Genomic DNA, 17784 nt, shown 5'->3' on the forward strand with positions numbered 1-17784 from the left:
TGGGCCTAACTGATTAACTGCCTGCCTGCCTGCCTTATGCTTTCAGACAAGCATAGTCAATAATGGCTAACTTAACGCTATGAATGGGCTTGATTTTTTCACTGTTAGATGTTGCTTCAGCTTGACAGGTGCCTGGCATACCACAGTATGCACACTGTGTGCATCATGGACTTACCTTTATCCTCCTTTCTGTCGCATTTCTTCTTGCTGACAGCACATATAATAGAATGCTGTCAACTATAGCTAGTTATGTGTTGTATGGCTGATTGCTTACAATGTGCTTCCTTCATCCTGGGAACAATGACAATTCCCTCTTTCAAAGTCTGGGAGGCAGTACACACACACTATAGTCATTATTAATCACTGTTGGTATATACATAGCTAAAGTGCTCGCCTGGTATGTAGCTACACAAGGTTCCAGTTTCAATTCTCTGCATAGTTTGCATGTTCATTATGTATCAGCTATGTGATCAGCCTATAAATAGTATAGAGCTTCCTACAACTGATCATGACCATCCAAAAGACTATAATTTTTGTTATTAAAGTTATGATTGTAAATTAACTTTTAGCTTACTCTAAAAATCAAATCAAAATAGTCAAAATATATACAACCACAAAACACATAATGTACATGCAGTATATCATCTGCTATACATAAATGTCATATGTATACGATTATTGTACACTTTGTGATTTCACTTGCACATTTATATTAACAGTATTAGTATAGGATTTGCTGTATATACAGTTATATAGCTGCTTGTTATACATATATGCATAAATGTTTACAAATTGTATCTGTAAAATCAATTAGTTTATTAGTGTACGTAGGGAGTCATTTAATATACTGTTATGATCACCCTCGGTGTTGTTATTACTTGTACTCCCATTAAGTGTTGTGGTTTTACCACTAAGTTTTTGATATTTTGAGTGCATACAATGGTAACATGGACAAACTGAAATCTTAAGACAGAGAACTGTTGTAATTGCAGCAATTCCAATTCCGGCTAATACTATTCCTCCAATTACACTAAGTACAATCACTGTGGTGTGGTCCTCCTCATCATCATCATTGTTAACTACACACAATTCAATGATAACACATTATAGCTACTATTGTAGTTACTCACAGCAAGAAACACTGACATCATCAGAGTGATCGGTACAATATGGAGTGATCTGATTACCACAAAGTGTTATATTACAATTGATCAGTTCATCCTCATCACCATCACATGATGTATAACATATTGCAATGGTCAGGTTGTCAGGAGGATAACTGCAATAACATCACCAGAGATGTGAATTGTGTGACAGTACAAATATATAACCAAAAGCCCCTACTAGTTTTGTGCCATTATTTGGTGGTGCAAGACTAGTGAGTTGTGTCAACTGAAGGCTACTGATGTCATCAGCTACAATCACACTAAACTTTGTGTAGTATCCACTGATAGCTACTTGCATCAGTATGGAATTTAAGCTGATATTTTCTGTTTTAATAGTAATCGGTAGCTATTGATATTCTGAACTTTGATTGAAACCACTTGTGTCAGCTATCATCGTCATTGTGCTATGCTAGCAAAATTTTGGGTATGATCGGGGTGCATAAATTTCATGCCTCCTTCAGAAGTTCACAAACCGAGTCATCACTGGAGATTTATATACTCTAATAGAGCAGTCATCAATCACATTTACTCTTAACTAGGCATGCGTACATTATGCCGGAATAATTTTGGAATAATCGGTGGCAAAAAGAATCAGAATAATTCTGGAATAATAGGGTGATCTTCAGAAATAATTAATTAGAATTCACACATTTTTCGTGTAGTATCGCAGAAAAATTCGCAAAGGAACATACACAATCATTGCAAGCACAAAATCGGGCAAAAAGATCGAGATACTCTAATAGAGCAGTCACTTACCTTAATAGAACAGTGTAGTTGTGACTGCTCTATTAGAGTATCTCGATCTTTGGGTATAGTTTTTATGCTTGCAAGTGGTTATATTTTCAGCAGCAGAAGAATATCCATTTAACTTTTACAATTCCAGGAATTACTCCAGGAATATTTGGGAATAATAGGTGAATAAAAAAAGAATTGCCAGAAGAATAATAGGTAATTTAAAAAGCATAATGTACTCAAGCCTACTCTTAACAGAACATCAACAATAAACCCATTCAACACAGACTTGCATATGCTATACATGCTAAGAAACACAATACTTTTGGTAATACATTGAACATAATTGGCTAAAAATAAAAAGAATTACTGGAAGGAATTATAGGAAGGAAAAGCTAAGTAGACTGAACCTTGAATACCATCTGGATGTGATTAATATTGCACTAGAGCAATACAATTAACAGTGTATGGCAAGAAAGTAGCTGCTAAGTATTAGTTTCAAAGATCGCATAGTATTACTGATATTGTATTAAAGATGATATATCCCCTGAGGGAGTTAATGCAGCACTGAAAGACAAATAGTTCAGTTGAGATAAGGACTGGTGTGTTTCTAACAAGGTACCATAAGACTGTTCTCTTGCATTACAGCGATTTTGCTGATCATTTAGGCCTGTCAGAAATTCACAAAGCTCCATAAGTGTTTTTTAACACCACAGGATATTTTGCCAGATATTTTGTGCCACATCTTCATAATGGCTACATTGAATCACTCACAGTTTGGCACATTCTAAAAATTATTCCTATATATCATATTGGAATAGTGCTTGTTGCTATACAGTATGCAAGCCCTCATCATAAAGAGAGGTAACTCCATGAATATTTTGTACTTACACTCATAACTTACGATGAATGCAACGAAATTTGTGATGTAGTTAGTGCATGTTTACCTAAAATAAAGCAACCAATGAACACACTACACATAATTATTATTGTAAGTGATATCCGGTAAGCTGTGAAAAAAGCATAACCCTCCAAAAAAAGGCAAAGTGGGTCAAGAAATTAAAAGCGGTGGCCAAGAAATGGCTACAATGATACTTTTTAAACAACTTGGCTGTTTTGGCACAGATATCACTTCTTTTTCCCCAAAGCCAGCCTATGGTTGGCTTTGAGGCTTCCTTTTAATTTGTTTTACTTACTACAGCTAGCTAGAAATTGTCAATGACTGCTGCTTTTGTGTGAATCTATGTATTTATTGTACATTTGAAACTGAATGATTATCATGTAGCTATTAGGATGGCCTGTTAACTACACAACTGAACCCTGTACAGGGTGTTGTTGTATGTACAGCTGAACTATGTATCTACAGTAATATCTACAGGGTGATTGTATACGGCTGAATGCTTTACAGGGTGACAGCTTGTTTATAACTGGCTCTACATGGTGACTTGAATAAAAAAGAGAATAATAGACAAACTTTGAAGGTGCATATGTTAGTGATAGCTGGGTGGATTTGACTCAAATTTGGGATGGGAGGTGCCGGCCCTACCCTGAGGCAGAAAAAAATGTTTAATTACCATTCAAGCACTATAGATATGTGAAAATGGTGTTTTTTAAAATGAACTTGTCATGCACTTGCACCAGCTGTACTTGGCCGCACAACACACTACTGTGTATCTATATTTTGTAGTGCTCTAATTGAGCACACAGCTTTTCTGAGCATTTCTAATTTTCTATACAATAAATCACTAATAGATCTATGAGATTGTTAATCTAGTGTATGAATTGAATTATAAGGTAGAAATGACAGGTGAGAAACTGACAGCAGTGGCAGAGTGGTAAAAGATTTGGGCATGTAGGTGTGGAGGTCCCTGAGAAACTTTTTCTACATGTTTATTTATTTCTCTGTGACTGTTCTATTAGAGTATCTTGATCATGCTTGTTTCACATGTTTGGGTTTTGCTTTATATCTCCTTAGCTGATACGCTCAAATCACAAACTATGATAGTTACTGCATGTATAGACCAATCTTCAAGCTAAATGGATTACCCTATAAGTGTGACAACAATTCACCTTTCTAAATTGTGCATATCTTCCTGGTTCATAATTTGATGATCTGTATAACAATTGGATGGTAAATGTGCTACATTATGCTCCTATAACCCTTCAAATTTGAAGTCAATGGAGTAAAGCATGCATGAGTTATTGTGGTTTTTCTAAAGTGTGCAAAAAGAAAAAGACTTGAAAGTATGTAAGAAGATTAAGAAGAAAAATATAAAGGAAACAAGTAATGATGGCTGGGCAGATTTGATTCAAATTTGAAATATAGGAGGTGCTCCCTCATTTTGATTCAGGCACTATCAAGCTTTAGATGCATGAAAATGGTGTTTTCTTGCATTGGTTTCTGTAAAATACATGTCATGCATCCATACTAGCTGTACTTGGATGCATGGCACACTATAGTGTGTCCTGATTAACAACCATTACAGGGACAGATCCAGGGTTTGGCAAGGGGGGGTGAACTGGTGGTCCGGTCCCCTAGAAGCTATAACTATTTGATGTGTTTCAGGACTGAAAGTTTTGATGTAGAGTAGTTTTATACACAAATATCTAAATCATGTTGCTTTCTACATTGATCAAGAGTTGTGTAGAGATAAGTACGTGCAGTCATGAGTAGTTCAGCTAGTTATAGCTGTATATAATTATTATGGACCTAAAGAATGACATACACAAGACCATATGCATTAAAATATCCTTAGCAAGCTAAGTGTGTCCATTCATGCATTAAATAGTGCTGTAGATGCTAGTTTGTTTATACTCATCAACTGGATTCTCAATAACGTTGTGTGATGAATGTTCTATTAGAGTATTTGACTGACTGCTCTATTAAAGTATCTCGATTGTTTTTTTTTGGGGGGGGGGGCACGTTCCTCCCCCCCTGGATCTGCCACTGCATTATATGTAATTAAAATTGCTGCTTCTAGACAAATAATATTTACGCTTCAGATGAGCTACTAATGGAGTGGTCACTCAAGTCAAGAAGTTCTAATCAGACAGTCTCCAGCACAATCTCGATTTTACAAAGCATAAACCATTCAATCTCAAAGGCCTTAAATTTTCTGGCCATGGAGGAGGAGACAATGCCTCCAGACCCTCCAAGAAGGCTCATGTTTTGTATTCCAGTGTGTGCTTGCACAACACTCTGCAGTGACTCTTAGCAAGCAGAATGTTGATTTCTACATCTCTACTGCTTCCTTGCACCCCATCATGGATATAAATATGTTCTTGGTTCCTTTAAAGTACAATATATTTAGCCATGTTTTTTTAGAATTGTGATGAATGTTCTATTAGAGTAGTTTGGTTAGAATGCTATTATTAGAGTACCGTATAGCAGGAGATTTTCGAAAAATTCAAAAATAACAATGTGTTTTCGAAAATATTTTTTCGAAAATAGTACATCCCGGCTTTTAATTGACAATCAAAAAATTTAGCTAGGTATACGTATATATAAATGATTTTTGCGAGTGCACGCATGCATAGTTTCTACTAATATCAGTTAGCTATAGGCCTAATGTATTATAGCTAGGCACTGGGCCAGACACAATAGTATGTTCACGTTGAGCTGAATCCTGAAAAACAGCTAAAAATTAAAAATGGATTTTTCCTCAAGAGAGTTAATATTTCAGCTAACCAGATGATTATTGGTAACAGCAAAGGTGACAACAACAGACACATACAGTTTGGCTCCATTACAAGTTCGGGAAAGGCTGTAATGGACAATGTGCTTATATGGCTTCCCCCATAGGAAATGTATTGTGGAAATTTTGATTGGTCGTAAATATTATGTCAAACATTTGAACAAAAAGATTTTGAAACATTTTCAGTGGGTCAAGCAGTACTACAAATGAGCCAAATTTCAAGATCATGTGTAATTGCATCCATGAGATATTAAATGTTTTTGAGGATTCAGCTCAACGTGAACATACTAAAGTAGCTAGCCATATAGCTATAGCCACCACACACGCGCATGTGAGCAAGAATGACACCACGAGTCTTGAAGTCTATAAGAACTCCAGAGACCAGAAATTACTAGGAAAGACTATAATTATCAGCAAACATCTAGCTATATGGGCTGAAAAACGCCATGTACGTACTTAGCTATGGCTCAATACTACTGAGGCAAAATCTGCCAAACAACATGGTTCAACTTACAAAGGAAGACCCTAGGATAGCTAGATGAGATTCTATCAAAGCCAGATTGGGCGTTTATCTAGCTATACTGAACAATCAAAGCCAGCAGCAAATTCTAGCTATGTAGTATGTACTAATGTGATCAACGCAACCACTGTTAGCTCCCTCCATGAATTAATTATCTATGGTGCGGCGGCGCAGTAAAGAGGCATTGTTTTGAAAATATTTTTTCGAATTTCCAATCAAGTACTCTTTTTCGAAAATTTAACCTTTCGAAAATTTCCCACTATATGGTATCTGAATCTTTAAAAATTTCTCCTTGTAGTTGAACACAGGTTATCCTAGTGTGTTCTCCCATTTTAAATTTCACTTTTGAACAATCAATGTAAGTTTCCTATTATACACTGTAGCTCTAGCTACCACCCCAACTGCTTCGTTCTCAATTTTCTAGCTACATGTTTGTGCTGCCAAACTAGTCCGGTGTTCCTGCTGCAAGCCCATAAGTTCATGATCAGAACCCCAGGAAGCCTTCTAAATACCTCCCTGAAAGTGAACTTTCAAGTGCCACAAAATTAACATGCTCACAAAATTTTTCAGCTAAACTCACTTTTGATGGTTGAGCACGTGACCGCTGTCATATTCCAGTTGTCTACAAGCTACGCCTGCTGCATGGTGACTGAAACCATAGCTGCACACGGTGCCCCACGTGCCATCTCTTTCCTGAAACTCCAGTCTACCCGCGGACTTCGCACCATCACTAATACGCAGGTCACCATAATCTGAAATAAGCGATTGTAGCCCTCAAAACAAATTCAGGTTGGGTACGCATATACCTGTAACAGCTGGGGACACGATGGTCAACAAGAGGATAGCGGCAATAACCTGTGCCTCAGATCCCATACTGAAGAAATCACAGCTTTCGATAAAACAATCTCATCCTTCATTTATACATCCGACAGGTATAATTACGTCACTTCCCAACGTTGGCTAGCCACGCCCACTAAGTACCTCGCCCAAATTAGTTACATATCACACCTTGTTCTTACAACACACACATGGAATACATAGTGATTGTTTGCACAAAATTCACACCAATACGTTGATAAATTTCAGTTAATATTTGTTGGTAGGTGGAGGATATCCTGAAGGTGGTGCTGGGGAATACCCCTGAGTAGCTGCACTGTATGAAGGAGGAGTATACGTGAGGACTTGTGGTTGTTGTGTGACCACAACTGTACGTCTGTAGTAGGATCTGTTTCTATAGTAACACGGACAGCTTGGTAGGCAACAGCAGAAGCAAACAGTGATCATAAAGGCAATGAACGAGAAGAAAAAGATTGTTCCCAGTACAATTCCCACTATGGCTGCAGCACTAAGCTCATCAGCTACAAACACAATAAGAACATGTTATATCATACAGTATGGTAGTACCACATAGTAGGGACCATAAACGTTTACACTTATTTATGAAAATAATATTGACTAGATAAATACCTTTAAACATTGTAGCAGTATTGTTTAGGTTAGAGTTCCTTCAGTGCAGTAAATAATGCTTGCTTTTTTTCTAATTTAGTAACTACTGCCTTCAGACAAGTGTAACTCAACAACAACTAATGCTACTGGCTTGCTGCTAGAGACTTGCTCACTGCAGTAGGTACAATGCATACACCGTGGACTGACCTTTGTCCTCACCTTTCTTTTTGTTGACAGTGCAACTCCATACCACAGAATATATGGTACCGCTCAAATGCAACGTCATCTCACACGAGTGTGAGAGATTAAAAACTCCCTAATTAAAGGGCATAGGGCCCGTTTTTGCTCATACGGATCCATCCCAACTGAAATGGGATGAATACTTGCAAGCGAATATGTGCCACACCCTTTAATTAGCCATTTTTAAAATCACTTGCACTCGTGTGAGACGACGTCACATTTGAGCGGTATATACCATAATATATTGGGGAAAAAATGAAATTACCCTGCACTTGGAATTGCCCCACCTTCATGAATACAACATTAAGGGAAAGAATGGCACCAGGTGGATGAGGCTTAATTGTACAACCAAACACACACCTCTGTGTACTACTTATGAACATAACAGTAATTTTATAGTTTTTGACTATAGAAAGATATGTGAACTAGCTAGCCTATAACCAAACTGCTTACTTCAACTGTTAGAGGTGTTACGTACAATGCTTGTTTTTCGTACATAACAGGATGCATGGAGTCATCGTGAATACATACACAATGCCTCAGTGACTTACTGCAGCTAACGCCAACATCTTGAGAGTGGTCACAACTTGGTATGGTCCCACATGGGGTCAGTTGGCAATACCTCAGTCTGTCCTCATCACCGTCACAAGATGTACGGCAAATGTTAATTGGTAATCCTCTCGAAGGATAACTGTAACATCATAAATATTTAACAAGTGCTCTACACTGTAGTGCGTGCATAAGTATGCCAGATTTGCTGAGATTTGTATGTAATTCATTATAGGAAGGGGCTTTTCATCCAATTCCATACATAATTTAAAAACACTTAGACAAAAAGGTTGTCAAAACCCAAAAACTTTGCAAAACTTTTGGGGCTCAAACCTTGACTACTGGCATGTAAGGCCAGTGTGGTACTGACTGTGCTAGCTACCCACCTCTTTTTGTGATTTGATTCTATATAAATGTGATTCTATAAGTAACCTTTATAGTCATTATAGTAAGAACCTATACACCGGAGTGAAGAAGAAATCAAAGCTAAACCCAACCCTAACCCAAACCATAGGTGTGCCTGTTAAGCATAATGGATGTCCTTCACTGTCTGTATAAAGGTAAGTTTTGGATAGTTTGAGGGTTGGCCCAGGATGCTCAATTCGCTTGCTTCGAACTAGTGATGTGCGATATATCGAAAAAATATCGATTTCGCGATAATTTTGTCAATATCATTATCGTATCGATACTGCTTTAGCAGAGTAATATTTTGCGATAATTATCGAAATATCGAAGAATATTTCGATAAATCTACAGCATTTAGTGTGCGATTGCACAATCATGCTAGAAATGAAGGTTAGTTCTGTACTATCTAGCCACTTTAAAAACCTGTCTACCAGTTTTCTAGGCTTATTAGTTTTATGCAATAGTTTTAGTGTGTAAATTGTATTTCAAGCATATTTATAAATATCGGCCGCCCACGCAATTACACCACCCACACAATTAAAAATTATCGAAAATCGTATCGAAATTTCGATATTTACCCCCAATATCGTATCGAAATAAAAATCTTGATATCACACACCACTACTTCGAACTCACCAAAAACTTTCCTTCATACAATTGTAGTTATGATGAGCGAGTGCCAGACGAATAGTCTGACTAAGTCAGCATCCGGAACCGGACTACATTCATTTTATACATACAATGCCACAAAGTAATCAAACAAATAAGCCACACAGTGTTCTAGTCATCCTTGAACCATAAAAAAAACTGAACACAACAGAACTTCTACTTCATGCCTCATAGGGTAAACAATGTGTAAAATGTAACACTTGTACTAACCCAGTTGCTCACTACAAACCACAATACATGGTGAGCTGACTGGCACAAATACATAGAATGCATCATGTGATCTATATATTGAACTAATTCAACATTGACACCTCAGATTTATTCCAAACATGTTTAGGGACGAATTGTATGTCCACGTCATACGTGTCCCTTATAAACCTTCTCAACACAACACACTACTTTCCTAGCTAACAAACAACCCTTAACATCTGGTGCTATAAGTGGTAGTGTAATCACACATCAAGGACTATGATGTGTCATCAATTTTCTCTGCGACACTATATTTTGTTAGTATATATCACCTGATCACCTATCAAAAACAGTCACATCACCTTGGCAGTATTGGTTAGGTATAACCAAGCCCAAAAGTGCCTTTAGTACAATCCTAAAAGGCAAAAAAATAATAATTCAATAGAATTTTCTATTGACTGCCTGCCTTCCTGCCTGCTCGCCCGCCCGCCTGATGCCTTCAGGCAAGTGTAACTCGATAACGGATATGTATGGGCTTGATTATTTCACTGTTTGACGTCGCTTCATCCGGAGACGTGCCTTTTGGCAAACCGCAGTACATACAATTCCCGCACCATGGACTTACCTTTGTCCTCTTCTGTGCCCCTTTGCTGACAGCCCAAGGTGCCGATTCGCGGTAGCGCGATGCATGGCACAGTGCGTTTGTAAAAATGGGAATCATCCGTACTTCGCGAGGTATTTTCCATGGTGACTGGATTGATTACAGAGATGATTCTAACACTGTTCTTCATTTGTAACGCTGTGTAATGGGCTAAACATATCTGAAAGTGAAGCATAATGGCCACTGCACTTTCGAAGCAGGTAATTGATAGCTGGGGCGTGTGTTCAGATGAAAATATTAATTCTGGTGCCATCCTTTCTTTTGATGTGGTATGCGTGGGTTCACCAGTCATAATGTTACAAAGAAGTAAACAAACAAGTGTAAGAGGAAAAATTAGGAATTTTAAGTTCGATTAGGGATCATAGAAAAAATGATCCCTAATTGAATCCTTACACTTGTTATTAAAAGCTCATCATATCCTCGTTTGTATGAAAGCACTTTTTGATAAGCAATATTGGCTAATTACTCCATCTTGAAAATAAAATGCTCAGGCCAATGGGAACTGCGTCAACTAACTGACTATACAGATGGTAACAGTATGAATCAAGTGAGATATGACAAGATGAATGTAGTTAGCAGTAGCACATACAATAATGAACTGCACTAAATGATGTCTGTACCTGTAACCTTTGTCACAGTGATGGCTAACATCAATTTAATTGTAAGCCAATGGTTGAGGGCTTGTTACAGAATATAGTACAATATTGCACACGAGTTATATTTCAATACACACGAAGTTATACCACATACAACCACTACCAGAGTGAAAATATACATACCTATTACACCACCTATTACATGCCAAGGCCAAATCCAGGGGTAAGGGTATTTAAAGGGTTCTATGTAACCCCCTTTAGGAAGATTCAAGTTAATGTAACTTGATGAGCTGCTGAAAAGTATTTTTCTTAAATTCAGTAAAAACAACCTGAAATACTGCGACAAAACCTGAAACCACTAACCCAGCACCTTCACACACTCTACTCAAGATGAGTGACTGTTAGAGATAGGATACTACATGAATTTAAAATGGTACCGTAAAGAACCATCAAAAACCGTTGACAAGGAGATTATGAAAGGAATTCTAATTGCATGAAATGCCTGATGTCAGAGGTGCTCTTGGGGGTGTCATGTAGGTATGCATTGTAGGTAGATCTGCGACCGTGGTCAAAGTCTTGACCAGCCTAAAATTTCACTTTGACCACTATAAGAGTATTTTTCAATCTTTGACCAGTGACTTAGCAACAATATTTCAGTACTTTTCGATTGTGGGTTGGAAATTTTCACCCTTGACTGTTGACTTTGGCACAGATTTGGTGGCCTTGTCCTTTGACTTGGACCGCGCTCACAGATCTACCTACAGTAAGTGTCTGTGTCACCCCCCTGTAACCATAGATCCTTTACACCCCCGGGATTGGAATCTTCTGTTTTTAACACTTCCATCCGCACCTTCATCAACACCTTTCTACAAAGAGATCTATGAATTGATGCATCAGTAACTCGATTTTAGCGTATTAATTCTCTGTTTAGTGGACAGTACAGGCAATGAGTTTACTTGAGTTTGATTAACAAAGGATGGATAAGTACACAAAACAAATTGTAAGTTAAGAAGATGTTGTTTCAGGCGGGTAGAGCTAGCCAAAATTTGTCACCACCATTCAAGCGGCAAGATTTGAACACGGAGACATGGACTAATGACTGTGCTGGTTCGATTCCTTATCCCAAGTTATACTTACGGACTGAATTTGACGCTCATAGAGTGAACAATTCCAGAGTTACAGCTAGCCAAAGTTTTAATCGCTTGGGTCTGTCAGCGAGTTTTGTCACTGTTTTTGCATCCACAATCACCTTTCCGCCTTATTCGAAGTAAAGAACAAGATTACTGTATCAAACAACATGAAATTCACCTACACATTGTTCAGACTTTCTCCTCCCAGTTAACACCAATTAATTAACGGTGCAGACAGTCCAGCATGTAAGTACAGAGAGTATGCAGAGATTCCTATCAAAGGATCTATGCTGTAACTGACGATTTGTCACTCAGTTGCAGTGTTTCTATTGTGTGTGTGTGTGTGTGTCACGTACCAGACACTTGCAGTCTGGGGCAAGACTAAGAATCACGTAGAGGGATAAAGCAAACTTTAAAACTGTCAGATTTTCTTTCACGGTAATGTGTAAAACACAATAGAGCACTCACTTTTGGTTACGCAGTACATCTTCCGCTCGCAGGTACCCCAGTTGTCTGCAGGCTACGTCTCCAGCATCTTCACCAAATCCATTGCCACACACGGTGCCCCACACGCCATCAGCGTCCTGGAATTCTAGTCTCCCGGAGTCACCACCGTCAGTGATACGCAAGGAACCATAATCTGTAGAAGTCAGTTAATAACAGACGGGTAGTAAAGACAGCTACTCTTACTTGCTAAAGATGGAGAAGCAATGACTATCAAAGTAACAGCAACAAGTAGGATGTTCATGGCTCTTGACGTTCTTCCCTTTGCGGAGTCTTTAGGTCTAGTCTTGTGATTTCCGTAGTCACGCCTAATCTGATCTGGGGCGCACGCCTACAGACTGTGAAACCTTTAAAGTTTTGCGACCAAATTAATTGATATTTTGACCTGCACCTTGTTAGCTAAAAGGTTAAGGTTTATGCTGACTTACAAAACTTTGAGTACAGCTTGTCTCTTCCATTGGCCTACTGCTATCATGGTGACATCATATCAATCTGGCTGACATGTACCAAGAGTTCATATACTGAGGTATATTATGAACTCTTGCCATTACCCATTATTTTTGTACTAGCTGCCCTGCAGCAAACTACTGATAGTAATTTTTAAGAAACATTTCAGTATTGATGTAAGCCCCATACGCTGTGTATATAGTTTGGTGATAACATGCACTCCTCAATTAAATTCCAAATAATGTGTCCTGATGAATAAGCATGCCACTGATGCCAGTTTATGCTGGCCTCTTCAAGAGATCAAGGCTGATATAACCTGTGGCAGTATATATAACCAGCTGGTTTATGATCTTGGTATGGAGGAGGAGCAGTTGCTATAATGGTGACAACTTGTGGTTGTTCAACTAGTACAGTATATTATGCTGTAATCTACACTTTTAGTGTACACTTTTAGTAAGAATATATTCTTGAATGAAACCAACCATACACGCACATACACACACGTACATACACACACGTACATACAAACATTATCATATCATGTATGATACAAAGGAGATAGCTATGACCAGCTGTGAGGAAATAACGCAATGATGTGACAATCCACTGCATTAAAAAAATACAACATTCACAAGTGATACTGAAGCCATGCATGGTTGTTACATGGACACATCTGGCACTTCCCAATAATTGTTAAAAGCTGTTTCCAGCTCAGTCCGTGAGTCCAATCTGTGAGTCCAGTCAGCGAAATACATTATGCCCTTCGGCTTGTTTGTATAATGGTTGTGAATGTGTTGACAGTGTCACCACTGTCAGTGTTGGGACAGTTACTTGTAAAAGTAACTAGTTACACTACACATTACTTGATGATACTGAGTTGCACTGTAGTCATTCAGATTTGTGTGTTGTAGAACAGTCTGATTTAAATGCTGTGGCTTGTTGGCTATGTAGTTCACAGCTGAGTTTAAATCTAGCTTAATGCTGATAGGAAGTCGACAAAGAATTGCTAATAAATCACTTAATGTGTCAATTGGGAGGTACCTTACCGGCTCAGGTAAATTCTGTTTGATATTTAGGAGTTTTAATTGACAATACATTGTCCTGGACTTTACACATCTCCAATGTGGTCTCCAGAGTCAGGTCTCGTATTGCCTCTATTATTCGTTATGGGTCACTGCCACCAGCGGTACTTTGTCTTCTGTATACTGCTTTTGTGTTGCCATTACTTGATTACTGTGATGTTGTTTGGTGTCCTACTACTGCCAAGCTGACTGCAATGATTGAAAGAGTACATTCTAAGTTTGTTAAGAGGTTACCACCATCTAATAGATTGTCTTTTACTTTAACTGAGCGATGACGGTACCACACAACTATTCAAGTTTTAAAGTTGATATGTAAATATTCCCCATCATATCTGCAAGGTATTTTTGAATATTCTAAAGATGTTACGGGTCGTGTTGGTCGCAATCTGAATCGTCTTTTCGTTCCCAGAGTTTCAAACAATTATGGAAAGAGAAGTTTTTATTTTCGTGGGTCTGTTCTGTGGAAACAATTTAAAATCTGCTGTTTTAGAGGCTGCTTCTTTGTCTTGGTTTAAAAAGTTGTATTTTCATTAACTTGTTTTGTATGTGTGTGTATGTCTGTTGTATTTATTATTGCAATTGTTTAGTGTATGTGTGTTTGTGTGGTTTTGTATTTAGCTTTATTGTATTTTACTTATAATCTTTACTCCACTGAAAATCAGTATTCAGTTACTGAGTGGATCCCCTGTTAAAAAATTACAATTACATTTACAATTACAACGGAACTATTTACATATTACCCAAAAAGTAAAGTAACTATAATAATATTACATATTATATTACTTTGTGTCCACAGCCTTAAGCTGTCATGTGTGAAACTACCACCTTATCACGTGACATGATTGCGTTGTTGCCACTTGTTGGGCAATGTGCAATACACAGCACACACAATTTGTACACACCTTAGTATAAGGAGGTGGAGTTTCATCATATAGTAATGTTCTGTTTGTGGTAATGTAGCATAACTAGTTGTTGGAATATGATGAGCTGCAGGCAGGAGAAACATGCCGGTAGGTACAAGTCTGGTAGTGACAGCATTTGGTTGTTCAAACACTGCAGTTTGTGTCCTCGGGCAGCGAAATCCACGTAGTATAATCTGTTTCTTGTAGTAGCAGGGCCATGTGTGTATGAAGCAACCCACAACAGACATGACTAGGGCAATGGTGAAAGATAAGGCAGTCCAATTGAAATAAAAACAATGACTATTAACTATAGGAAATACAGAAAATACACAAAATTAATGGGTAGCTATTGTACAAACACTACAAGCATTTTATGTATTGCTTGTTTTTCATCTCTACAGGTACAACAAAAACAAGCAAACAACAAATAGCTAATAATTAATGTAACAATTTTACTCAGTAATAATCCTCGCAGTTTGCCAATGGAAGGTACAACTGTCACTCATAGCTATACACTTCAGTCACTCATAGCTATACACTTCAGTCACTCATAGCTATACACTTCAGTCACTCATAGCTATACACTTCAGTCACTCATAGCTATACACTTCAGTCACTCATAGCTATACACTTCAGTCACTCATAGCTATACACTTCAGTCACTCATAGCTATACACTTCAGTCACTCATAGCTATACACTTCAGTCACTCATAGCTATACACTTCAGTCACTCATAGCTATACACTTCAGTCACTCATAGCTATACACTTCAGTCACTCATAGCTATACACTTCAGTCACTCATAGCTATACACTTCAGTATGAAGCTGCTTTGAAACTATCATGTCCACCCTTTGAATAGAGATGGTTTGCCTTTCCTATAGACAATATCATTAGGGAATCAAATTTGTAATGTAAGACATGCAGGCAGCCTATTCATCTGGAGAATTATTATTAACCTCCTTCATATTTTGGTACATTCCTTGGGATAGTCTTTTCGCCTATGTGGGTGTGCACTCCCAATTTTACACAAGTACCCACAGCTAGTACATGCCTATATAAATTATAATTATGTAGCAGGTCCTGTCACGCTGCAATGTGGAGCATGCAGGCTACTCTCAACAATACACTATACCACACGTATGCATGCATACATGCACATAGGAGGATGCATGTTTACAATTATTCTGACTAGTCACACCATCACTCCCCCCACCAGGACCAGAAAACACAAATACACAGCAATCTAAAAGGAACACTACATCACAAGGTGACTTGACAATACTTCCCAAGTCAGAAAGAGACCAGAGTTACTACTGTGACTAGACCACTGTGACTATTTGTCGCTGCTGTAAGCATTAGGGCCGCCCAGAGAAATTAAGGGGCCCAGGGCAAAGAGTTAAAGTGTGGCCCCAGGGGCAAGGAGGGTTCCACTATGAATCACAACTTCAGCTAGTCTAGCTGTAAGTCGAAGACTAAAAAAAAAGGTCATTACATGCTACAATGACAATAGCTGCCACTCACCAACTATATCTCCTCATGATAAGCTTGCTACACTGATCCTCTGAAGAATACTGTGGATGTTGATTTCTCTATTAGAGTATATCGATCTTTTAAACAGGTATTAAAGGGGTCCTTGATGGGGCCCCCTTTCATGTTGGGGCCCCGAGACAAAATGCCTCCGTTGCCCCCCCCCCCCCCCCCCCCCCTGTGGGCAACCCTGGTAAAAATAAAATAATAAAAAGCATGTCCCTATGTGTGTACACATGTGAGGCTCTATAGTGTCCAGCTTGTAAAATTCCTACACTTGTTGTTGTAATATTAGCAGACTTTTATCACAAGAAATTCCCACTACTCTGTGGTGAAAAACATATAGCTGGTTCCTGTTTATTTGTGATCATTGTTGCTCTCCTATGGAAGCAACTCTATTGCCCATGCACCAAACCACCATCATCAATGACTACCAAAAAAAAATGATGTTATCATTCTCATCTGTAAGGAAATAAGCAAAAGGAAAGTTGAGAATGTGCAACAGAAGCAGTGGGGTTGGGTGTTAGTTAAACTGTAGAATATGTTGAAGTAAAAACTAATCAGTATGAACACTTCACAGCTCTCCTAGTGATATAGCTGAGAAAATGTGGTATTTAAAGTCCATCTATCAAGGGTCCAACATTATCTGGTATAACAAGAGAACAAAACCAGATAGATCAATATAAGAGCTTCCTTAACACACTTGATGGCAAGTACCTATAGACATACATGTATAGTGTTGGTTTAGTAAACCATTTGCCTTCTAGTACAGCAGCATAGCCCTCAAAATTAGCCAAATCGTGCACTTTTTAAATAATAGCATGAAACCAAGAGTACATAATATATAGTATTCCTCATGACATATATAGGTTTGACCTTTGGCAACCTTTATGGCCATTTTGCCCAGAAATTTGACCATGCCTGTCTTTAATTCGCCTTAGACAGTAATTGATGTGTTAAAACATGGCATCAAAAGTAAGATCTTGTTGAATGAAACAACTTTGAAGTTAATAGGTAATTCCATTTTGAAGTTATGACTGCTTTTATTAGTGGCAATATTCTCTGAGTTTATCTGCCCTTGAGGTGTAAATTACTCATGTGAGGTAAAGTATATATGTAACATAAATGATGATAACTTTGGAATGAATCACCTAATAACATAAAATAAAAACTAAGTTGCTTTGTTCAGCAATGTTTTTATTTTAGCACATGTTTTAACAAGTTAAAGACAAATTTCTGGGGTCAAATCTGCTATTGCACTACATCAAAAAATTGTTGCGAGGAGTACTAATGTGGAAAGTTTCATGCTTTTATAAAGAAG

At 38.0% G+C, this 17784-nt stretch overlaps 2 protein-coding genes across 2 annotated transcripts; both read right to left on the bottom strand.

Annotated features, from left to right (window-relative positions):
- Window positions 1-743: 743 nt before the first annotated feature.
- Window positions 744-7073, bottom strand: LOC136262891 (galectin-3-binding protein-like). The gene is made up of 4 exons (XM_066057308.1): window positions 6920-7073; window positions 6694-6865; window positions 1131-1279; window positions 744-1079 (listed from the first exon to the last, which is right to left on the bottom strand). Exons 1-4 carry the CDS (start codon window positions 6984-6986, stop codon window positions 811-813), a joined length of 657 nt encoding a protein of 218 aa, XP_065913380.1. The 5' UTR covers window positions 6987-7073; the 3' UTR covers window positions 744-810.
- A 31-nt stretch (window positions 7074-7104) lies between these two features.
- On the bottom strand, window positions 7105-12828 carry LOC136262892 (galectin-3-binding protein A-like). The gene is made up of 4 exons (XM_066057309.1): window positions 12689-12828; window positions 12467-12638; window positions 8351-8490; window positions 7105-7471 (listed from the first exon to the last, which is right to left on the bottom strand). Exons 1-4 carry the CDS (start codon window positions 12744-12746, stop codon window positions 7200-7202), a joined length of 642 nt encoding a protein of 213 aa, XP_065913381.1. The 5' UTR covers window positions 12747-12828; the 3' UTR covers window positions 7105-7199.
- Between the last annotated feature and the right edge of the window lie 4956 nt (window positions 12829-17784).

This window comes from Dysidea avara, chromosome 8, assembly GCF_963678975.1.
Source record: "Dysidea avara chromosome 8, odDysAvar1.4, whole genome shotgun sequence".
NCBI classification, from domain to species: domain Eukaryota; kingdom Metazoa; phylum Porifera; class Demospongiae; order Dictyoceratida; family Dysideidae; genus Dysidea; species Dysidea avara.

Bases quoted from the DNA above. Each gene is read 5' to 3' on its own strand.
- LOC136262892 (XM_066057309.1), bottom strand. From the start codon at position 12,746: ATGAACATCCTACTTGTTGCTGTTACTTTGATAGTCATTGCTTCTCCA. The intron at 12,639-12,688 runs GTAAGAGTAGCT...TGACTTCTACAG, and splicing joins TGCTTCTCCATCTTTAGCAA to ATTATGGTTCCTTGCGTATC. The intron at 7,472-8,350 runs GTAAGTCACTGA...TTGTGTTTGTAG, and splicing joins AGATGTTGGCGTTAGCTGCA to CTGATGAGCTTAGTGCTGCA.
- LOC136262891 (XM_066057308.1), bottom strand. From the start codon at position 6,986: ATGGGATCTGAGGCACAGGTTATTGCCGCTATCCTCTTGTTGACCATC. The intron at 6,866-6,919 runs GTATATGCGTAC...CGCTTATTTCAG, and splicing joins CGTGTCCCCAGCTGTTACAG to ATTATGGTGACCTGCGTATT. The intron at 1,280-6,693 runs GTGAGTTTAGCT...ATGTTATTGCAG, and splicing joins CACGTGCTCAACCATCAAAA to TTATCCTCCTGACAACCTGA.